Consider the following 25,096-nt stretch of genomic DNA (forward strand, 5'->3'; position numbering starts at 1 on the left):
ACACATTCACACATAATGTAGAATTTTTTCTTTCACACAAATTCGTCTTTTCTAAATTAGCAAGGTAGCATCAGGAACAGAGGACTGAACCTTACAAGGAATATCCTCACTTGGCCCCCAACTCTGCTCCTTTTTTTGGAAGCTTAAAAAATGGGAGGGGAGGATTTCCAGCCACTCACTCCTTCCCCTTTTAGTTGCCTTCTACGACATGCAGGGAACGCATGGGAAGTATTCATTCAACCCTATCCCCAGGGATAATTATGTAGAAATATGAAATGAAATAAAATACTCAAAACATGTTAATAGCGTCATTCTGAATTCTGTACATGCATGGCAAGATTTAATGGTTATACAAAGATAACTAAATGGGTTATTAACATCAACATATGTGTAACACATAACAAACTATCAAAATTATGCAACACTGCAAGTCAGAAAAAAATAAATTCAATAAACTTACTTTAATGAATACACTTTGTTTTTGCTCTTGACTTTATAGTGCTCATACTTGCGTAAAATAAATTCATATTTGTCTCCAGCCTCCACAAGGTTCTTTTTAATCTTTTCCAACTCGGTCTGAAAATAATACAAGATAACAGTATATAACAAATGAAGCTCATCAATAAGTGTTAAGTGTTGAATCCTATAAACTTCCAAAGCATGGCATTTGTAACAAATTGCCATGAAGACAATAATACAACCTCAAACATACATTGACTAAGCTACTAAATTTGTATACATATACCTGAAGCTTTTTGACTTCATCCAACAAACTAATCTGGTTCTTGGAGCTTTGTATTTGTTCATCAAGAAGGGAGTGGAGCTTCATGGGAGATGCAGATCCAGAACTCACAGTACTGTAATCAAAGAACATTAAGATGAAAGGTCATTCAAAGAGAAAATCTATCTTCAGTGGAAAGACATTTTCTTTCTCATAAAGAAGGCTTATAGATTATACGCTAGATGGTTTTATCCCTGTCAGAATGCATAAATAAATTTCTCAATCCAAAACTGATTTCAGCATTTAGTGTTCTAAAACAAATGATAAACAAGAGAGAAGACAGCTGCAAACATAATGAGTTGGTTCACAGCTCTCCTAATGCTAAGATGGATCCATACTGTACATTTCTGTAATGATGACTACAAAAATGATTTACAGGCCATGGAGGGGTGGCGCTGGTGAAACGTAATACTATGAGGTGGTTTGGGAACATGGAAAGGATGCAAGATGGGGAGTTTACAAGAGAGTGTACGACAGTATGATTAAAGGGGTTGGTGAAAGAGGAAGACCACCAATGACATGGGGAAATAGTGTGGAAGAGTACTGGAGTGAGAGAAATGGTGGAAGAATACATGGAATGGTACAAGTAAGGGTGGTATGTTAGGACTGGAATACATGGGAGACTTTTACTCTGGCCACCCTCCTGATGGGAGTTGCTGGAAAAAATGGGCATTGGTAATATTTTGATAATATACAGAAAGGAAGAAATATTCATAAAGAAGAAAACTTCATGAAACAATCATTCTTGTTTACATAATTCTGTTCTTAACAGCTTCCTTCTTTTAAGTATCCTGAGATGTACAGTTCTCTTCAAAAACTTGTCCTGATCTATTTCAGATATTTCCTCATCAACAAACATGATTACATCTCCTCTTTCTCCAAGAAAACTGCTTTTATTCTAATCAGATGCCATTCAGGATAGGGATATGGCATATCAGGTTTGAAAAAACACTCCTTCCTCCCATTCAGATTTTATCACTGCCTGTAATCACTGGAAGTATGCTATCCTTGGGGCAAAGCATTCCTTTATTCAAAAAAGTACAATAACCTCTCCTCTTCATCCACTGATAGGTCTTTCTGGTCTTTAGCTAAGGACATAACTTTTCCTTTCTGACAGTACTATAACTTGTCTCTCCAATAGCAAAGCAACTCTCTTTGGTTCTTTTTTTCTCTGCTAATGCTACATTGGATTACTCCAATATTTCTTCACTCCCTGATGCTCTTCTTGCCAAGCCTATAAAGCCCTTCCTGTTATCTTTTCAAACCGCCCAAAACTCTCACTTTTGGACACAAGCAAGGCTTATGGGCCTGGTGGCATCCATCCCTGTGTACTGACACTAGAGTGCCTCTGAATTTGCATTTGTGCTTGCTCATGTTCCATTTCTGTTTAAAAGACAGAACTTTTCCTTCTTGGAAGCATGGGTTGGTATATTATATTCCCAAAAAGGGTGACCATTCTAATCCCCCTAAATATCATCCTGTTTTGCTTTAACATCTACTACTTCCAAAGTGCTTGAATCCCCCTCAATTCCCATATCCTCAGACTTCTTGAAACTTACAGTCTTCTCTCTGATCACCAGTATGTGTTCCACAGATAAGAACTACTAGTGATATTCTTCCCTATCTAACTTATGTTTGGTCATCATCCTAGATAGATATCAGGGATTCCTTTGTAGGTGTCCTTGATATATCCAAAGCATTCGACACGGTGTGGCATTGAGGTCTCATCTCTAAGCCCTATCTTTTGGCTTCTTTTCCTCATATCTAGCTTCTTCTCAGGCCAATCTATTCCATCAACAGCATTGTCCCTTAAGGTTCTGTCCTGTCACCTGCACTTTTCCTATTTTTTATCAACGATTTTCTTTCTCCCACAAATGACCTAATGCACTTGTAAGTGGACATCTCAACTCTGCATTCCTCCACATTCTTAAAATCTACTCCTTCTCTCACTCGACATGCATCTCATTTGGACACAACATATTCAATGAAAACAGACTTGGAAAGGATATCTCATTGGGATAAACAAAATCTGGTTATGTTGAATGTCTCCAAGACCCAATTCCTGCCCATCTCTCTATCAAAAATTCCTCACAACTTTCCTCTCTCCTTTGAATGATCTGTAATTTCACCTCTTGACTCAATGAACATATCTGATATTATGGTAACATCCACACTATCCTGGGAACCCTACATGATGGAAATAGCTTAATCTGCATCTAAGAAACTGGAAATCTTGTTTAGGTGCTGAAATCTCTTTCCTTCCGAACAGTTCCTCCATTTATACAAAGGATTGATCCATTCTTGTATGGAGTATTGTTCTCACATCTAGGGTGGTTCTAGCACTGCATCCTCGCTTACAGTTGAGTTGAAAGCAGTCATGCTTATCAACCACTCATGCTAACTTTAAAACTTGACCCACTTGCTCTATGCAACAATGTTGGTTCACTTCCCTCTTCCTATAGGTATTGCTTTGGTTTTTACTCCTGAGAGCCGGCTGCTTGTGTGCCCCCATCACTAGCTAGACCATGCAATACTTGGTAAGCTGCTGTGTCACATGATTACTGTGTGGCAGATGGTAACTTAAGGTTGGGCTGTTTTGACAAAAGTTCTTTCCTTACAACTCAAAGCTTTTGAACACTCTATCCTCTTGTGTATTTCCCAATAAATATGACCTTGTACTTTTTAAAACATATCTTTCTCTTGGATGTTAATGTGCTGAGAGGTGCAACTGGAGGGATGTCTGATCATTATCTTGTGGAGGCTAAGGTGTAGATTTGTAGAGGTTTTCAGAAAAGAAGAGAGAATGTTGGGGTGAAGAGAGTGGTGAGAGTAAGTGAGCGTGGGAAGGTGACTTGTGTGAGGAAGTAACAGGAGAGACTGAGTGCAGAATGGAAAAAGGTGAGAGCAGAGGACATAAGGGGAGTGGGGGAGGAATGGGATGTATTTAGGGAAGCAGTGATGGCTTGTGCAAAAGATGCTTGTGGCATGAAAAGCATGGGAGGTGAGCAGATTAGAAAGGGTAGTGAGTGGTGGGATGATAAAGTAAGATTATTAGTGAAAGAGAGGAGAGAGGCATTTGGATGATTTTTGCCAGGGAAATAATGCAAATGACTGGGAGATGTATAAAAGAAAGAGGCAGGAGGTCAAGAGAAAGGTGCAAGAGGTGAAAAAGAGGGCAAATGAGTGTTGGGGTGAGAGAGTATCATAAATTTGAGGGAGAATAAAAAGATGTTTTGGAAGGAGGTAAATAAAGTGCCTGAGAAAAGGGAACAAATGGGAACTTCAGTGAAGGGGGGTAATGGGGAGGTGATAACAAGTAGTGGTGATGTGAGAAGGAGATGGAGTGAGTATTTTGAAGGTTTGTTGAATGTGTTTCATGAAAGAGTGGCAGATATAGGGTGTTTTTGTTGTGGTGGTGTGCAAAGTGAGAGGGTTAGGGAGAATGATTTGATAAACAGAGAAGAGGTAGTATAAACTTTGCGGAAGATGAAAGCCGGCAAGGCAATGGGTTTCAATGGTATTGCAATGGAATTTATTAAAAAAGGGGTGACTGTATTGTTGACTGGTTGGTAAGGTTATTTGATGTATGTATGACTCATGGTGAGGTGCCTGAGGACTAGCGGAGGGCTTGCATAGTGCCATTGTACAAAGGCAAAGGGGATAAGAAGCGAGTGCTCAAATTAGAGAGGTATAAGTTTGTTGAGTATTCCTGGGAAATTATATGGGAGGGTATTGATTGAGAGGGTGAAGGCATGTACAGAGCATCAGATTGGGGAAGAGCAGTGTGGTTTCAGAAGTGGTACAGGATGTGTGGATCAGGTGTTTGCTTTGAAGAATGTATGTGAGAAATACTTAGAAAAGCAAGTGGATCTGTATGTAGCATTTATGGATCTGGAGAAGGCATATGATAGAGTTGATAGAGATGCTCTGTGGAAGCTATTAAGATTATATGGTGTAGGAGGTAAGTTGTTAGAAGCAGTGAAGAGTTTTTATCAAGGATGTAAGGCATGTAACGTGTAGGAAGAGAAGAAAGTGATTGGTTCTCAGTGAATGTTAGTTTGCAGCAGGGATGTGTGATGTCTCCATGGTTGTTTAATTTGTTTATGGATGGGGTTGTTAGGGAGGTGAATGCAAGAGTTTTGGAAAGAGGGGCAAGTATGCAGTCTGTTGTGGATGAGAGAGCTTGGGATGTGAGTCAGTTGTTGTTTGCTGATGATACAGCTGGTGGCTGATTCGGGTGAGAAACTGCAGAAGCTGGTGACTGAGTTTGGTAAAGTGTGTGAAACAAGAAAGCTGTGAGTAAATGTGAAGAAGAGCAAGGTTATTAGGTACAGTAAGGTTGAGGGACAAGTCAATTGGGAAGTAAGTTTGAATGGAGAAAAACTGGAGGAAGTGAAGTGTATTAAATATCTGGGAGTGGATTTGGCAGCGGATGGAACTATGGAAGCGGAAGTGAATCATTGGGTGGGGGAGGGGGCGAAAGTTCTGGGAGCGTTGAAAAATGTGTGGAAGCTGAGAACGTTATCTTGGAAAGCAAAAATGGGTATGTTTGAGGGAAAAGTGGTTCCAACAATGTTATATGGTTGCGAGGTGTGGGCTATAGATTGAGCTGTGCGGAGGAAGGTGGATGTGCTGGAAATAAGATGTTTGAGGACAATATGTGGTGTGAGGTGGTTTGACTGAGTAAGTAATGAAAGGGTCAGAGAGATGTGTGGTAATAAAAAGAGTGTGGTTGAGAAAGCTGAAGAGGGTGTTTTGAAATGGTATGGTCACATGGAGATAATAAGTGAGGAAAGATTGACCAAGAGGATATGTGTGACAAAGGTGGAGGGAACGAAAAGTGGGTGGAAAGATGGAGTGAAAAAGATTTTGAGTGATCGGGGCCTGAACATGCAGGAGGGTGAAAGGCGTGCAAGGAATAGAGTGAATTGGAACGATATGGTATACCAGGGTTGACATGCTGTCAATGGATTGTTGAACAAGGGCATGTGAAGCATCTGAGGTAAACCATGGAAAGTTTTGTGGGGCCTGGATGTGGAAAGGGAGCTGTGATTTCGGTGCATTATACATGACAGCTAGAGACTGAAAGTGAATGAATGTGGCCTTTGTTGTCTCTTCCTAGCACTACCTCGCACACATGCAGGGAAAGGGGGTTTTCATTTTATGTGTGGCGGGGTGGCGACGGGAATGAGTGTGGGCAGACAGTATGAATTATGTACATGTGTATATGTGTGTGTGTATGTGTGTATGCATTGAGATGTATAGGTATGTATGTGTGCGTGTGTGGACGTGTATGTGGGTGGGTTGGGCCATTCTTTCGTCTGCTTCCTTGCGCTACTTCGCTAGCACGGGAGACAGCGACAAAATGTGATAAAATAAAGATAAATGATTTATGGTGAGGTGCCTCAGGATTGGCAGAATGCTTGCATAGTGCCATTGTACAAAGGCAAAGGGGATAAAGGTGAATGCTCAAATTACAAAGGTATAAGTTTGTTGAGTATTCCTGTGAAATTAAATGGGAGGGCACTGATTGAGAGGGTGAAGGCATGTACAGAGCATCAGATTGGGGAAGAGCAGTGTGGTTTCAGAAGTGGTAGAGGATATGTGGATCAGGTGTTTGCTTTGAAGAATGTATGTGAGAAATACTTAGAAAAGCAAATAGATTTGTATGTAGCATTTATGGATCTGGAGAAGGCATATGATAGACTTCATATAGATGCTCTGTGAAAGGTATTAAGAGTATGTGGTGTGCGAGGCAAGTTGTTAGAAGCAGTGAAAAGTTTTTATCGAGGAAGTAAAGCATGTGTACGAGTAGGAAGAAAGTACTTTGGTTCTCAAGGACGTTGGTTTGTGGCAGGGGTGCGTGATGTCTCCATGGTTGTTTAATTTGTTTATGGATGGGTTGTTAGGGAGGTGAATGCAAGAGTTTTGGAAAGAGGGGTAAGTATGCAGTCTGTTGTGGATGAGAGACCTTGGGAAGTGAGTCAGTCGTTGTTCGCTGATGATACAGCACTGGTGGCTGATTCGGGTGAGAAACTACAGAAGCTAGTGACTGATTTTGGTAAAGTGTGTGAAAGAAGAAAGCTGAGAGTAAATGTGAATAAGAGCATGGTTATTAGGTACAGTAAGGTTGAGGGACAAGTCAACTGGGAAGTAAGTTTGAATGGAGAAAAACTGGAGGAAGCGAAATGTTTTAGATATCTGGGAGTGGATTTGGCAGCGGATGGAACCAAGGAAGTGGAAGTGAGTCACAGGGTGGGGGAGGGGGTGAAAGTTCTGGGAGCGTTGAAAAATGTGTGGAAGGCAGGAACATTATCTCGGAAAGCAAAAATGGGTATGTTTGAAGGAATACTGGTTCCAACAATGTTGTGGTTCCAACAATGTTATATGGTTGCGAGGCGTGGGCTATGGATAGAGTTGTGCGCAGGAGGGTGGATGTGTTGGAAATGAGATGTTTGAGGACAATATGTGGTGTGAAGTGGTTTGATCGAGTAAGTAATGAAAGGGTAAGAGAGATCTGTGGTAATAAAAAGAGTGTGGTTGAGAGAGCAGAATAGGGTGTTTTGAAATGGTTTGGTCACATGGAGAGAATGAGTGAGGAAAGATTGACAAAGAGGATATCTGTGTCAGAGGTGGAGAGAACAAGTCGAAGTGGCAAAACAAATTGGAGGTGGAAAGATGGAGTGAAAAAGATTATGAGCGATTGGGTCCTGAACATGCAGGAGGGTGAAAGGTGTGCAAGGAATAGAGTGAATTGGAATGATGTGGTATACTGGGGTAGATGTGCTGTCAATGGATTGAACCAGGGCATGTGAAGCATCTGGGGTAAACCATGGAAAGTTTTGTGAGGCCTGGATGTAGAAAGGGAGCTGTTCTTTCGGTGCATTATACATGACAGCTAGAGACTGAGTGTGAATGAATGTGGCCTTTGTTGTCTTTTCCGCGGGCTACCTCAGGCGAAGGGGTTGTCATTCCAAGTGTGGTGGGGTGGCAATGGGAATGAATAAAGGCAGCAAGTATGAATTATGTACATGTGTATATATGTATATATATGTATACGTTGAAATGTATAGGTATGTATGTGTGTGTGTGTGTGTGGACGTGTATGTATATGCATGTGTGTGTGGGTGGGTTGGGCCACTCATTCGTCTGTTTCCTTGCGCTACCTCACTAATGCGGGAGACAGCGACAAAGTATAATAAAAATAAAAAATCTTTCTCTCCCTTAAAAAATTCATAAGTACTATTCCTAGTCTTTTCTTTCTCCTAATTTTATATTAAGGCCCAGCCTTGATATGGACTTTTGTCTGTGACTGGAGCCTCCAATGTCAAAATTTGAAGATACAGTTACCCTGAAGATGAGAGTCTTGAGCCCTTACTGAGCAAGGACAGAAGAAGGGGATGTGCAAGAAATGAAATGCCGAGGACAAGTTGTGTGAGGAGGGTTGTTGGTAAAAGGAAAGACTGTATGAGCTGGTGTGGTAGTAAGTCCAATTTGATTGAGATAGGTGATCAATAAGTATTGAAATGGTTTGGATATATAGTGACAATGAGTAAAAAAAGACTGACGAGGATCTACTGGCAAAAGTGAAGGGAGTAAGAGGAATGGGAAGACCAAGGAGATGAAAAGATGTTGTAAGAGAGGTTTTGATGCTGGGCTTGAACATCAGAAGACTAGAATTAGTGGTAATATAGATGTATAGAAACTCTTCTCACCAGAAGGAAATGAAGTGTCTCAGTTGATGGCACAAAATCATCATGGAAAACTGTTTCGAGTGGTGTACCTGATGGTACTGTTCTTGAAACCAATCTTGTTCCTAATATCTATAAATTACCTCCAAAATGTGATAAAATCAGACTGCAAGATACTTGCTGATGATGCAAAATTTTATAACCAATAAAGCATCAGTGCTACCAGAGGATGAACAAAACATAATTAGATGGTCAGAAACATGGACAATGGAATTTATAATTGACAAATGCAAAGTTTTATGCTTTGGATGTAACACTCCAACAACAACACATACTGTGAAAGAGACCTAACTCTCGTAACTTAGTTTCCAATCATGTTAATGAAATAATCAAAAGGACTGTTAGGTTTCAGTATGGAAGGTAATGTATTTGGTAGGCAGCTACTGATCACAAAGGTACATCACCAGTACTACCTGCCTAGGTATCGGGAGGGTTAGTAACACCTGTGTAAAGGGCTAGCACTTCAGTGGTTGTTAAGATGCACTCCTTTGACCCAGTCAGCTGTCTTTTCTTTCTGCCTCACCCACATATGGGCTGTTGGCATTTTTTCCTCAAACATACAGTCTCTCCTTGCCACACAAAACACTTGACAACACTTAATTTACACAACTCATTCTTCGTAACTCTTGATTTTCCAGTGTTGTGCACTAGCCCTGCCTTTTGGCAAAATGTTGGGAGCAACAGATAGAAGTCGTAGTTAGGAACATTAAGCAGGAGCATTAAGTAGAAGTAATGGGTTGGAATATTAGGCAGGAACATGTAGTATACACATTAGGTAGAAGCAGTCAGTAGGAACAATTGGCAGGAGCCTCTGGAAACACCGTGCGACAGTTGCCCATTGTCTCACTAGAGTCTCACCGATTATGGAGACTCTTTTGCCATGACCACCTCCTTTAGGGAGTTCCCAAAGGGAATGGGCATCAGAGATATAGACAGTTGGATAGATAGATAGATAGATACAGATAACTTAAACATTTTTAAGTATGAGTGCGAAAGCAGCAGATCCTAGAATAGTTAGGAAGGTATACTGCAAAAGAATAATTCTAAACAAAACTGTGAAGTGGTAACTCACGATTTCTTTTGTCTGCCACTACTCCTAGAAGAATCTCTCCTACGGAAGCTTCGCCTCTGGTTGTCTTCAGGATTGAAAGCATTTTCTGGGAGAGGTAGACTTCTCAGACTAGGGGGTCCATGCCCATCGAGGCTGCGTATGCTTGTACGAGGTGATTCTCCTCTTCTAAAATTAGAGGCTGCAAAGCCAAATTCATGTTTATTTTCAATAAATCTTAGTTTTACATTTTATGAATAAATCTGTGAGGTCAGATTATCTAAAATTCTACCATCCTTAAAGTAAAGAAACAAATGTGATTTGAAAGATTTTTTGAAGGCCTGAGGTAAGGTTGCCATCTAATGGCAAGTTTTGATAACATAAAAAACTTTTGACTATATATCATTCGCACCTTAGACTTGGTCCTGTATGAGATATTACTCTGAGAGTAAATCAACAATGATTTCCAGATAACATGTCTCTGAGTCAGTGCTAGGCTCACAAACAGAGAGAGACTAATGTTGTCAGGATGTGAAGGCAATAAAATATGAAGCTGAAGTGTGGCAGTGAGATATGATGAAATAAAATGTGAAATGGCTCTGGACTACTTCAACATGATAAGAAGTAAAGAAACAGTACTAAGAAATACTGAATAGAAGGGAAGAGTGAGATTATATGGGTGTGCAAGAGAGATATGATATAAGAAGGGTGCAACAAGATGGGCTAAGACCATCACATATACAAAAACTTTACACATCATTCTGTTCTATTATGGAAGAAATCACACACAAGACAGTAAAGCTGTTTTAACATAAGTGTTTGGGTGTAATTTTGGAAATCAAATTTTGAATTATTCTTGAATACAGGAAATAGCTTATTGAGTACAAGCATTGTTTCATTACTTATAATGAGCTGTTAGCACTGTTGCAAAGTGTATGGTGGTTGAAAGCTAGTATGATTCTAGCATGTTTTATGCAATCTTTGACAAGTGTATGGTATCAAATTCAAAGGCACAATGAGTAAATGGATCATCTTTCTTTATCAAAGGCATCATCATCCAAATTCATCTGGTTAATAAAGTCCCATTTTTGCCATCTAGCAAGCTCTTTCCCATATCCACATTAATTGATGCAAAAGCAACATGCAACATGGTCATCAAAACAAATAAGATAAAAAATATCTCACAAAAGAAAACAAAGCAAACACACAATAACACTCCATGCAATGGTGAAGTGTGGTGCACACTATAAAAACTAAGTAGCAAACTCACCATCACCTATATTCATAATATGACATTTGTATGGAAATAACTAATTCATGTGCTATAACACATGAGGCTTGGAGATCATATACTGGACTAGGGAGGCCTGTCCAGTCGCAACAACTGGACCTTGATAAAGGAAGCCCAACTTTCCTGACAAAGTATCCAACACCCCATACAAGTGTCTTCCATAAGCCAGCCAATCAAGGACCACAGAAACAGATGAAACAATTATTACGACATTACCCATCCACCAAGGCTGCTCAGCTAGCAGCCTGAACACCAACTTATCTGATGAAATATAATAGTCACGTATATACTTAAATCCATCATCAATATGTGGTGAAGTAGGTGGTTGGCACATGCGTGTCCTTCCATTGTCAAGTGCAGATTAGTCTCTCCATCCAAAGATAATAAAATGGAAAAATGCTCTCCTACTGCCAGATTGCAGCATTTTCTTTATGAATGCACAAAGACTGAGCATTCTAACAAGGCATGCACAATAATACCTATAGTGTCCACAAAAAACACAGTCTGTCCCATATAATTTTAAAGGTGATACACAGCTAAGGTTTACTGTGGGTACAAACATAAAAGCATCTCAAGATGAAATCATCATACATATAGTTGCTGAGACTAGTGTTTCTAAAGATGTGAGCACCAACAACGCATCTCAGTGTGTCTGAAGCTATCTTAAGGGAATGCTGTTCTTTTACTCCATACAAGCTGTCACTTCAGTTTGGAAATTTCACTTCTGGCTGGCGTATTTCTTCCACATGTTACATAGGTACAAGGACCACACAGACCAAAGGTTCAAGAGTCGTGGTCTGGCCTAGCCTTTAACACTACTTCAAAAATAATAATAATAAAAATGAAGTCCCCTCAAAAGCAGTACAAGAAAAGATTAGCAAAGCAAATGCTCTCATTCTCCATCCTCCACCAACACGCCAGACGGAAAACAGATAAAAAAAAATACCTTGCAGAATTAATATCCCTTCAGGAAATGTTTGAGGAGAGTCTTAAAAGTAGAATGAACATGTACATGTCATGCACTCCATCATCAACAACATGCATTCCTTCACTTTTTTTATAAAAACAATAGTAAAGATAAACATGAGCTCCAGCATCTCGACATACTATGTCTATATCACTCCTGATGTTGAAGAATATAATGATAATTCTTCCTTACTGTCTCAAAGCAGGTAACATGGGTTAATCAATGTTGGCATGTTACCACAGCATGGCCTGGGAGAGATCGGTGGCCGAGAAGGTAGCATAACATACTACTACATTATGATGACTGATAAAACGAACCATTCAATACTATAGAGCAACAAGTGACAATCAAGCCTAATCTTAAAGATATTAAGAGTGCTGCTCTGAACAATATTTTTTGGACATTTATTCCATACATGTAATGTTTTTAGTAAGGAAATATTTCGCACAATCCACATCAAATAAGTGACCTCTAATTTTAGTTCATTACCTCTTGCTGGTAGTGATGATGTAACTGTAAAGAGTCTTTATCTTGTATGTTGGAAACTCTTGTACATGAGTGTCAATATCTGCTAGCTGACTGTTCTTCAAGATGGCTAGCCTTATCTTTCTAAGGAGGATAGAGCCCATATTCTTGCCTGGAAGCAAGCAAATGTGGGTACATGCAAGATATCTAGACACAATGGGAGCTTAAAATGCACAATCTGGTGGCTGCTTCCTGCAACATCTTGTCAATGCATCACTTCATTCAAAGATCAAAACCCTGACCCTGTGGAACCAAAACATGAACCTAGAATACTTCAGGAACCTTGCCAGTTCCATGCCCAAACATCTACAGATAGTAATCAAGGCGAAAGGAGAGATGACAAAGTAAGAAAACATAAGTGTGATGTCATCAATGAAAATGTACCAGGAAAAAGACTAGGTTCTTTTTCTGTGGACACAGAACAAACACAACGTAAACATTTTTTTCTCAAAAGTAACTTTCAAATTCAAAATATAGCACTCCACATGATTTCACTCAAGCAACAGGTCTGTTTCATAATCTTGCAGAGGGAACTGATCTGGCCATGAGTTGGCAGAGGCTATTCATTCTGTGACTCTGATGGAAAGGAATAATGAGCTAATGACTATCTAGTATTTTCTATGCCTATGGTAGAATGGCCCACAGGGAACAGTAACTGGAAGTGGCAGATTACCAAGCACTGCTGAAACCAGAAAAGAGTACAGGCTGAGGAAGTGAGAACAATATGTGATATGGTATAAAGAAATGGTTAGACCCATGGATAAAAGCCACAGATGAGAGCATTTCAACCCTTTTGGTGATGGATGTCACCCAACAAGCATGATTTCTAACCAGAAGCTGAATTTTGCACTCACTGTAGGTTCTGTTAGCTGGCCACAGTTAGCAACTCAATCAAAGGATGAATCACTGGAGGCCTCAGTAATCAGCTAGCGACCAGAGTGGAAGGATGTACACCTTTTCTAGGTGCATCTGTGTCATTTTCTATCCATAGTGCCCACCACTGCATCCTACTGTATCTACTCTATCCTTAATGAGGATTGGCCAATCCTGTAATATATTTTCCAAAACTATTTATCATTATATTTTGTCACTGTCTCCCGCATTAGCGAGGTAGCGCAAGGAAACAAACGAAAGAATGGCATAACCCACCCACATACACATGCACATACATAGACGTCCACACACACATATATACATACCTACATATTTCAACATATACATATATAATATATATATATACAGAGACATATACATATACACACATGTACAGAATTCATACTAGCGGCCTTTATTCATTCCCATCGCCACCCCGCCACACATGAAATAACAACCCCCTTTCCCGCATGTGTGCGAGGTAGTGCTAGGAAAAGACAACAAAGGCCACATTTGTTCACACTGTCTCTAGCTGTCATGTATAATGCATCGAAACCACAGCTCCCTTTCCACATCCAGACCCCACAAACTTTCCATGATATATCCCAGACGCTTCACATGCCCTGGCTCAATCCATTGACAGCACGTCAACCCTGGTATACCACATCGTTCCAATTCACTCTATTCCTTGCACGCCTTTCACCCTCCTGCATGTTCAGGCCCCGATCACTCAAAATCTTTTTCACTCCATCTTTCCACCTCCAATTGGGTCACCCACTTCTCATTCCTTCCACCTCTGACACATATATCCTCTTGGTCAATCTTTCCTTATTCATTCTCTCCATGTGACTAAACCATTTCAAAACACCCTCTTCTGCTCTCTCAACCACACTCTTTTTATTACCACACATCTCCCTTACCCTTTCATTACTTACTCGTTTAAACCACCTCACACCATATATTGTCCTCAAACATCTCAATTCCACCACATCCACCCTCCTCCACACAACTCTATCTATAGCCCATGCCTCGCAACCATATAACTCTGTTGGAACCACTATTCCTTCACACATACCCATTTTTGCTTTCCGAGATAATGTTCTTGACTTTCACACATTCTTCAATGCTCCCAGAACTTTCGCCCCCTCCCCCACCCTATGATTCACTTCTGTTTCCATGGTTCCATCCGCTGCTAAATCCACTCCCAGAAATCTAAAACACTTCACTTTCTCCAGTTTTTCTCCATTCAAACTTACCTCAAAATTGACTTGTCCCTCAACCCTACTGTACCTAATAACCTTGCGCTTATTCACATTTACTCTCAGCTTTCTTCTTTCATACACTTTACCAAACTCAGTCACCAGTTTCTGCAGTTTCTCACACAAATCAGCCACCAACGCTGTATCATCAGCGAACAACAACTGACTCACTTCCCAAGCACTCTTATCTGCAACAGACTGCATACTTGACCCTCTTTCCAAAACTCTTGCATTCACCTCCCTAACAACCCCATCCACAAACAAATTAAACAACCATGCAGACATCACATACCCCTGCCGCAAACCAACATTCACTGAGAACCAATCACTTTCATCTCTTCCTACACGTACACATGCTTTACATCCTCGATAAAAACTTTTCACTGCTTCTAATAACTTGCCTCCCATACCACATATTCTAAATTTCTTCCACAGAGCATCTCTATCAACTCTATCATATGCCTTCTCCAGATCCATAAATGCTACATACAAATCCATTTGCTTTTCCAAGTATTTCTCACATACATTCAATGCAATCCATAAATGCTACATACAAATCCATTTGCTTTTCAAAGTATTTCTCACATACATTCTTCAAAGCAAACACCTGGTCCACACATCCTCTACCACTTCTGAAACCACACTGCTCTTTCCCCGATCTGATGCTCTGTACATGCCTTCACCCTCTCATTCAATACCCTCCCATATAATTTCCCAGGAATACTCAACAAACTTATACCTCTGAATTTGAGCACTCCCTTTTATCCCCTTTGCCTTTGTACAATGGCACTATGCAAGCATTCCTCCAATCCTCAGGCACCTCACCAAGAGTCATACATACATTACATAATGTAACCTTACCAACCAGTCAACAATTAAGTTACCCCCTTTTTTAATAAATTCCACTGCAATACCATCCAAACCCGCTCTCTTGCCGGCTTTCATCTTCCGCAAAGCTTTTACTACCTCTTCTCTGTGTACCAAATCCTTCTCCCTAACCCTCTCACTTTGCACACCACCTCGACCAAGACACCCTATATCTGCCACTCTATCATCAAACACATTCAACAAACCTTCAAAATACTCACTCCATCTCCTTCTCACATCACCAATTCTTGTTATCACCTCCCCATCAGCCCCCTCCACTGATGTTCCCATTTTTTCCCTTTATTTACATCCTTCCAAAACATCTTTATTTTTTTTATCTTGCTTTGTCGCTGTCTCCTGCATTATCGAGGTAGCGCAAGGAAACAACGAAAGAATGGCCCAACCCACCCACATACACATGTATATACATATACATTCACACACGCAAATATACATACCTATACATCTCAACATATACTTATATATTGGAAAGGATCACAATTTTGCGTGTGATCAAGATATTCCTATGAGTCCACGGGGAAAATGAAACACGAAAAGTTCCCAAGTGCAATTTCATGTAATAATCACATCATCAGGGGAGACATAAGAGAGAAATATAACAGTCAGTTGATATACATCGAAGAGAAGAAGCTAGGACGCCATTTGGCGTCTCTTCAATGTATATCAATTGACTTATATTTCTCTCTTGTGTCTCCCCTGATGATGTGATTATTACACGAAAGTGCACTTGGGATATTTTCGTGTTTCATTTTCCCCGTGGACTCATAGGAATACTTATATATATACACACACAGACATATACATATATACACATGTACATAATTCATAGTCTGCCTTTATTCATTCCCATCGCCACCCCACCACACATGAAATAACAACCCCCTCCTCCACATGTGAGCGAGGAAGCGCTAGGAAAAGACAATATAGGCCACATTCGTTCACACTCAGTCTCTAGCTATCATGTATAATGCACCGAAACCAAAGCTCCCTTTCCACATCCAGACCCCACAGAACTTTCCATGGTTTAACCCAGATGCTTCACACGCCCTGGTTCAATCCATTGACAGCACGTCGACCCCGGTAAACCACATCGTTCCAATTCGCTCTATTCCTTGCACGCCTTTCACCCTCCTGCATGTTCAGGCCCTGATCACTCATAATCTTTTTCACTCCATCTTTCTACCTCCAATTTGGTCTCCAACTTCTCCTCGTTCCCTCCACCTCTGACACATATATCCTCTTGGTCAATCTTTCCTTATTCATTCTCTCCATATGACCAAACCATTTCAAAACACCCTCTTCTGCTCTCTCAACCACACTCTTTTTATTACCACACATCTTGCTTACCCTATTACTACTTACTCGATCAAGCCACCTCACACGACATATTGTCCTCAAACATCTCATTTCCAGCACATCCACCCTCCTCTGCACAACTCTATCTATAGCCCATGCCTCGCAACCATATAATATTGTTGGAACCACTATTCCTTCAAACATACCCATTTTTGCTTTCCGAGATAATGTACTCAACTTCAACACATTCTTCAATGCTCCCAGAACTTTCGCCCCCTCCCCCACCCTATGATTCACTTCTGCTTCCATGGTTCCATCCGCTTACAAATCTACTCCCAGATATCTAAAGCACTTCACTTCCTCCAGTTTTTCTCCATTCAAACTTACCTCAAAATTGACTTATCCCTCAACCCTACTGTACCTAATAACCTTGCTCTTATTCACATTTACTCTCAACTTTCCTCTTTCACACACTTTACCAAAATCAGTCACCACTTCCTGCAGTTTCTCACACGAATCAGCCACCAGCGCTGTATCATCAGCGAACGACAACTGACTCACTTCCCAAGTTCTCTCATCCACAACAGACTGCATACTTGCCCCTCTTTCCAAAACTCCAGCATTCACCTCCTTAACAACCCCATCCATTAACAAATTAAACAATCATGGAGACATCACACATCCCAGCCGCAATCCAACATTCACTGAGAACCAATCACTTTCACCTCTTCCTACACAAACACAAGCCTTACATCCTCAATACAAACTTTTCACTACTTCTAACAACTTGCCCCCCACACCATATATTCTTAATACCTTCCACAGAGCATCTCTATCAACTCTATCATAAGCATTCTCCAGATCAATAAATGCTAAATACAAATCCATTTGCTTTTCTAAGTATTTCTCACATACATTCTTCAAATCCCTGGGGATGGGGAGAAAAAATACTTCCCACGCATTCCTCACGTGTCACAGAAGGCGACTAAAGGGGACGGGAGTGGGGGGCCAGAAACCCTCCCCTCCTTGTATTTTAACTTTCTAAAACAGGAAACAGAAGGAGTCACGCGGGGAGTGCTCATCCTCCTGGAAGGCTCAGATTGGGGTGTCTAAATGTGTGTGGATGTAACCAAGATGAGAAAAAGGGAGAGATAGGTAGTATGTTTGAGGAAAGGAACCTGGATGTTTTGGCTCTAAGTGAAACGAAGCTCAAGGGTAAAGGGGAAGAGTGGTTTGGGAATGTCTTGGGAGTAGAGTCAGGGGTTAGTGAGAGGACAAGAGCAAGGGAAGGAGTAGCACTACTCCTGAAACATCTCTCTTACCCTTACATTACTTACTCGATCAAACCACCTCACACCACACATTGTCCTCAAACATCTCATTTCCAGCACATCCACCCTCCTGCGCACAACTCTATCCATAGCCCACGCCTCGCAGCCATACAACATTGTTGGAACCACTATTCCTTCAAACATACCTATTTTTGCTTTCCGAGATAATGTTCTTGACTTCCAAACATTCTTCAAGGCTCCCAGAATTTTCACCCCCTTCCCCACCCTATGCTTCACTTCCGCTTCTATGGTTCCATCCGCTGCCAGATCCACTCCCAGATATCTAAAACACTTTACTTCCTCCAGTTTTTCTCCATTCAAACTTACCTCCCAATTGACTTGACCCTCAACCCTACTGTACCTGATAACCTTGCTCTTATTCACATTTACTCTCAACTTTCTTCTTTCACACACTTTACCAAACTCAGTCACTAGCTTCTGCAGTTTCTCACATGAATCAGCCACCAGCGCTGTATCATCAACGAACAACAACTGACTCACTTCCCAAGCTCTCTCATCCACAACAGACTCGATACTTGCTCCTCTTTCCAAAACTCTTGCATTCACCTCCCTAACAACCCCATCCCTAAACAAATTAAACAACCATGCAGACATCACACACCCCTACCGCAAACCTATATTCACTGAGAACCAATCACTTTCCTCTCTTCCTACATGTACACATGCCTTACATCCTTGATAAAAACTTTTCACTGCTTCTAACAACTTGCCTCCCACACCATATATTCTTAATACCTTCCACAGAACACCTCTATCAACTCTATCATATGCCTTCTCCAGATCCATAAATGCTACATACAAATCCATTTGCTTTTCTAAGTATTTCTCACATACATTCTTCAAAGCAAACACCTGATCCACACATCCTCAACCACTTCTGAAACCACACTGCTCTTCCCCAATCTAATGCTCTGTACATGCCTTCACCCTCTCAATCAATACCCTCCCATATAATTTACCAGGAATACTTAACAAACTTAAACCTCTGTAATTTGAGCACTCACTTTTATCCCCTTTGTCTTTGTACAATGGCACTATGCAAGCATTCCTCCAATCCTCAGGCATCTCACCATGAGTCATACAAACATTAAATAACCTTACCAACCAGTCAACAATACAGTCACCCTCTTTTTTTAATAAATTCCACTGCAATACCATCCAAACCCGCTGCCTTGCCGGCTTTCATCTTCCGCAAAGCTTTTACTACCTCTTCTCTCTTTACCAAATCATTCTCCCAAACCCTTTCTCTTTGCACACCACCTCGACCAAGACACCCTATATCTGCCACTCTATCATCAAACACATTCAACAAACCTTCAAAATACTCACTCCATCTCCTCACATCACCACTATTTATTATCACCTCCCCATTAGCCTCCTTCACCGAAGTTCCCATTTGTTCCCTTGTCTTATGCACTTTATTTACCTCCTTCCAAAACATCTTTTTATTCTCCCTAAAATTTAATGATACTCTTTCACCCCAACTCTCATTTGCCCTCTTTTTCACCTCTTGCATCTTTCTCTTGACCTCCTGCCTCTTTCTTTTATACATCTCCCACTCATTTGCATTATTTCCCTGCAAAAATCGTCCAAATGCCTCTCTCTTCTCTTTCAATAATAATCTTACTTCTTCATCCCACCACTCACTACCCTTGCTAATCTGCCCACCTCCCACGCTTCTCATACCACAAGCATCTTTAGTGCAAGGCATCACTGCTTCCCTAAATACATCCCATTCCTCCCCCACTCCCCTTACGTCCTTTTTTTTCATTCTGTACTCAGTCCCTCATGGTACTTCCTCACACAAGTCTCCTTCCCAAGCTCATTTACTCTTACCAATCTCTTCACACCAACATTCTCTCTTCTTTTCTGAAAACCTCTACAAATCTTCACCTTCGCCTCCACAAGATAATGATCAGACATCCCTCCAGATGCACCTCTCAGCACATTAACATCCAAAAGTCTCTCTTGCGTGCCTATCAATTAACACGTAATCCAATAACGCTCTATGGCCATCTCTCCTACTTACATACGTATGCTTGTGTATATCTCTCTTTCCAAACCAGGTATTCCCAATCACCAGTCCTTTTTTAGCACATAAATCTACAAGCTCTTCACCATTTCCATTTACAACACTGAACAACCCATGTACACCAATCATTCCCTCAACTGCCACATTAATCACTTCTGCATTCAAATCACCCATCACTATAACCTGGTCTTGTGCATCAAAACTACTAACACACTCACTCAGCTGCTCCCAAAACACTTGCCTCTCACGATCTTTCTTCTCATGCCCAGGTGCATATGCACCAATAATCACACATCTCTTTCCATCAACTTTCAGTTTTACCCATATCAATGTAGAGTTACTTTCTTACACTCTGTTACATACTCACACCACTCATGTTTCAGGAGTAGTGCTACTCTTTCCCTTGGTCTTGTCCTCTCACTAACCCCTGACTTTACTCCCAAGACATTCCCAAACCACTCTTCCCCTTTACCCTTGAGCTTCGTTTCACTCAGAGCCAAAACATCCAGGTTCCTTTCCTCAAACATACTACCTATCTCTCCTTTTTTCTCATCTTGGTTACATCCACACACATTTAGACACCCCACTCTGAGCCTTTGAGGAGGATGAGCACTCCCCGCGTGACTCCTTCTTCTGTTTCCCCTTTTATTCTCCTTAAAATTTAACGATACTCTCTCACCCCAACTCTCATTTGCCCTCTTTTTCACCTCTTGCACCTTTCTCTTGACCTCCTGCCTCTTTCTTTTATACATCTCCCAGTCATTTGCATTATTTCCCTGCAAAAATTGTCCAAATGCCTCTCTTTTCTCTTTCACTAATAATCTTGCTTCTTCATCCTACCACTCACTACCCTTTCTAATCTGCCCACCTCCCGCGCTTCTCATGCCACAAGCATGAGTGGCAAGAGAATGTGGTATTATGTAACTTGCACAAACAGGACAGGCCAAACTGGTAGATAATGTCTGTCCTGAATTGGTTACAGTTGTCTTACTTCTTAAAAAAAAAAAAAGTTACATTTTTTTTGCACCTTTTCATAAATAAATATTTGTTACTTTTTGTGCAATGGCGGGTTGTCCACAAAATTTGTTTGTGCACTAAAAGGGGTCAAGGTGCTATAGCCACATGGGGGAACAAATGATGATAAGGCAATATAAAGGGAAAACATGGTTTTATTACTGAAAGTCCAAAGTAAACTAAGAATACAGAGAAAAACACAGACAGTTGCAAAATATCACTGGGAGGGGTATATGTATTTCAAAAAAAGGATAGTAAGAGAATGACTGTTTTAAAAGCATGCAGTGGAGGGATTCTGTGTGCAAGGGTAGAGGTGTGAGTGGAATATGAAGAACCACATTTGTAAGAAAAATTAAAGTCATGTTATGCCACAACAATGTGACAGCCTTTGCTCACTTTACCTCACTGGACATACAAGGAAGATATCAAAAATTGAGCTGAAAGGCTATATGTTTCTGATCCACTGCATGTAAATGGAAATACAAGTTCATGATTCTACATAGATGGATAGATATATAGTTAAAAAAAGAAGTAGCAAATACTTGGACGTAGCTGAGCTTTGTATACAAAGATCTAAGTCTCCTGAGCTAACAGGACTGCTAAGCACATGCCTCTCATGCTCTGATCATGTCAAAATGCTGCAATCAAACCATGCAGAAATAAATAAAAATTGCAGAATAATCATGTGATATATACATATAGATACAGACTCACTCTTGGTATATCGTCGGAGCTGCCCTTCATTATCTTCTATCTCAGCCAAGGCCTCAGAAAGCTAGGGCAGGAAGTTAGTACGATAATACTTTGGAATCCTAATTAAAACGTCCTTAAAAAGTGAATCAGATTGTATTCATTGCCTCCTATACCTTTTTATTCATAGATCTTATTTATAATCACCCCAGCTCCCATTCTGGTGTTACACTAGCATCTCTTTTCCAGGGTCTCCTGCAGCCCAAGGCTGTATTACATGCAGTAGCAGGGACAGATAAGACTCTTTTGAGGCAAGAAGTTCTGTAACAAAACAGTACTTTGTTTTATCAAATGATGATGATACAGCCTCATCAAAGGTGATTTTTTGCTCATGGTGTAAACTCATGCAAGCAGAGTCCAGTCATAACTTTTTCTAAATCTAATATACATATCTAAGTAAGTTAGTAGGGTCATGCAGTTAAAATCAACTTGCAAGTTACTAAGAAGAAAGATAATGCATGACAGGAAATGAAATGAACAAATTAAGCAAGTAAATTCAGTATCATATCTGATGTACATGATTAGGCTTGACAATGATAATGTAACAAACACCATGATATGCCGCCAAAATTTCCTTGTACCTGCTATCTTATGATATATTCACATCATTTAATTAATAAAGGCTTCTGTGACATGACATTATGAGGGAAATTAGTCTCCAGCATCATGGGCAGGTTTCTGCCTCCCTGACTACTGCCAATAAGAGGTAAGGCTCAAACAGTAGCAATACCAATCCCTCCCATGTCCTTTCCCTTTCTAACAAACCTACCTCTTTTTCTATTCACTATAACAACATTCATCATGGTTTTTCTAGTAACCTCTCTTCTGATGAAAACCATCTGTCAAGTACATTTTCTCTCTCTCCCATGCATGCCTCTCATCCTCCTGTATGTTCATGCCCCAATAATTCAGAGCATCTTTACTCCATCCTTCCATGGCCTTCTCAATTTCCTCTCCCCATTGTTCCCTCTACTTCTAAGGTATATCCTCTTAATCCGTCCATATGTCCAAACTTTTTTTACAATTGAAAAATGCCACACTGTGGGTACTCTTAATATTTAGTGCAGCAGCAATTTGCATCACATACCTTATAAGCCAATGTCTCATTGTCCAGCTCCAACTGACGTGAGGCCTTCTCTAGTAATGCAACTCGATCAGTCATCTCTGTCAGCTGACATTCTGTTTCTTGATGAGTTCGCTTTAGCAACTCCAAGTCTGTACTTGTCTGTGAAAAGATGGTACTTTTTATTAGAAACAATCACAATCATATGACAACTGATGTAATATATTGGCTAAATCAGAAATAGAGTGAAACCAAACTGTTTGTTAAAAGTGTGAACAGAGACTTTTGTCTATCAAATTTCATTTACAATCTCCTCAGAACCCCTTTCTTAGAAAGAGTCCTAGGGTTCTACATGACCTTCTTTCAAGAAGCTCCTGCAGCCCAAGGATGTACTACTTCCAGTAGCAGGGAAATCCCCCTCTAATCACAGTATCCCTACCCCCAACAAATATAAAACTGACAAACCAAGTACATACAGAAATAACCCAACAAGCATGAAATAACCAATCTCCAACTCCATCTTAAAACTCCAACCCACTGGACATACACTCACCAGACACAACACTAGTGCCCCAGACAAATACATCACAATCTCCCATATATGCTCAAGACATCACCCATTAACACAACACCACAAACACTGTTTCACCACATCCCAAGGCCCTATATGCCAACGATGCAACTTACTACTCTCTGCAAACAGATGTACACACATCACAACACTTTGACCTATGGTCCCGACTGACTGATGTGGCCAGCTTCCTGAGTTATGCAAGAACCTCATAATGACAGAAGAGACTCTTGGGGCAAGTATCTATGTATAGATGATGGCATTCTCCAGACTGGCCTATTCTGATGCCATTTAGGAAGGGATCAGGCATATTGGGTTTGGGAAAATTCTCCTTCCACCAACTCCCATTGAGCATTTATCAATGCAAGTACATTATCTGTGAGGCAAAGCATTCTTTCATTTAAAGAAAGTACAATAACCTCACCTTGTCATCCACTGATAGGTCTTTCTAGTCTTTAGCTATGGGCATTGCTAACAACTTCTGTCACTCTATCTTTCACTTTTTGTTCTGATATTACTATAGCTCTCTCCTGTAAACAAAGCAACTCTCTTTATTTCCTGTTCCCTCGCTAACTCAACCTTGGATGACTATAACATTCCTTCATCTCCTGATGCTCCTATCACTAATCCTATGCACCATCCTGTAATATCTTTTCAAACTGTCTGAAAAGCATTTCTCTCTCTGGACATAAGTAAGGCTTATGGTTCTGAGGGCATCCATTCCCATTGGCTGAAGGAGTGTGCCCCTGAACTAGCACCTATGTTTGCTTGTGTGTTCCATTTGTTTAAAAAACGGAACTTTTCCTTCTCTTGGAAGCAGGCATTGGTACATCCCATCCCTAAGTAGGCCAACCATACTTACTCCTCCAACTGTTGTCCTGTTGCTCTGACATTTACCATTTCCAGAGTCTTTGAATCACTCCTCATCAGACATCTTAAATCTCACAGCTTTCTCTCTTATCACCAGTATGGCTTATCTAAGGTGAGATCCATAGGTGATATTCTTTCCTACCTTACTAATGTCTGGTGATCATACCTGAGAGATTATTAGAAATTCTATGTGACTATCCTTTTACTTATTCATTTTATTATACTTTGATGCTGCCTCCCATGTTAGCAAGGCAGCACAAGGAAACACATGAAAGAATGGCCCAACCCACAAACATACACATGTATATACATAAGTGCCCACACACACACACCTATACATACCTATACATTTCAACGTATACATACATATACATACACAGACATATACATATATACACATGTACATATTCATACATGCTGCCTTCATCCATTCCTGCCGCAACCCCGCCACACATTAAATGACCCCCTTCCCCCCCGTGCGCACGAGGTAGTGCTAGGAAAAGACAAAAAAGGCCACATTTGTTCATACTCAGTGTCTAGCTGTCATGAGTATTGCACCAAAACCACAGCTCCCTTTCCACAAAACTTTCCATGGTTTACCCCAGACACTTTACATGCCCTGGTTCAATCCACTGACAGCATGTCGACCGCGGTATACCACATAGCTCCAATTCACTCTAATCCTTGCATGCCTTTCACTCTCCTGTACATTCAAGCCCCAATCACTCAAAATCTTTTTCACTCCATCCTCCCACCTCCTATTTG

General features: G+C 40.6%; 1 protein-coding gene across 4 annotated transcripts in view; it reads right to left on the minus strand.

Annotated features, from left to right (window-relative positions):
• Window positions 1-25,096, minus strand: part of LOC139759800 (uncharacterized) — a 57,606-nt gene that overhangs the window by 11,630 nt on the left and 20,880 nt on the right. For all 4 annotated transcript variants that reach the window (XM_071682271.1, XM_071682270.1, XM_071682268.1 and 1 more), the window contains 5 exons: window positions 22,915-23,052; window positions 21,792-21,852; window positions 9,605-9,782; window positions 746-857; window positions 461-576 (listed from right to left, as the gene is read on the minus strand). In XM_071682271.1, the coding sequence (XP_071538372.1) occupies window positions 461-576; window positions 746-857; window positions 9,605-9,782; window positions 21,792-21,852; window positions 22,915-23,052 (605 nt within the window). The remainder of the gene's footprint in view (window positions 1-460; window positions 577-745; window positions 858-9,604; window positions 9,783-21,791; window positions 21,853-22,914; window positions 23,053-25,096) is intronic.

Source organism: Panulirus ornatus, chromosome 34 (genome assembly GCF_036320965.1).
Source record: "Panulirus ornatus isolate Po-2019 chromosome 34, ASM3632096v1, whole genome shotgun sequence".
NCBI lineage: Eukaryota > Metazoa > Arthropoda > Malacostraca > Decapoda > Palinuridae > Panulirus > Panulirus ornatus.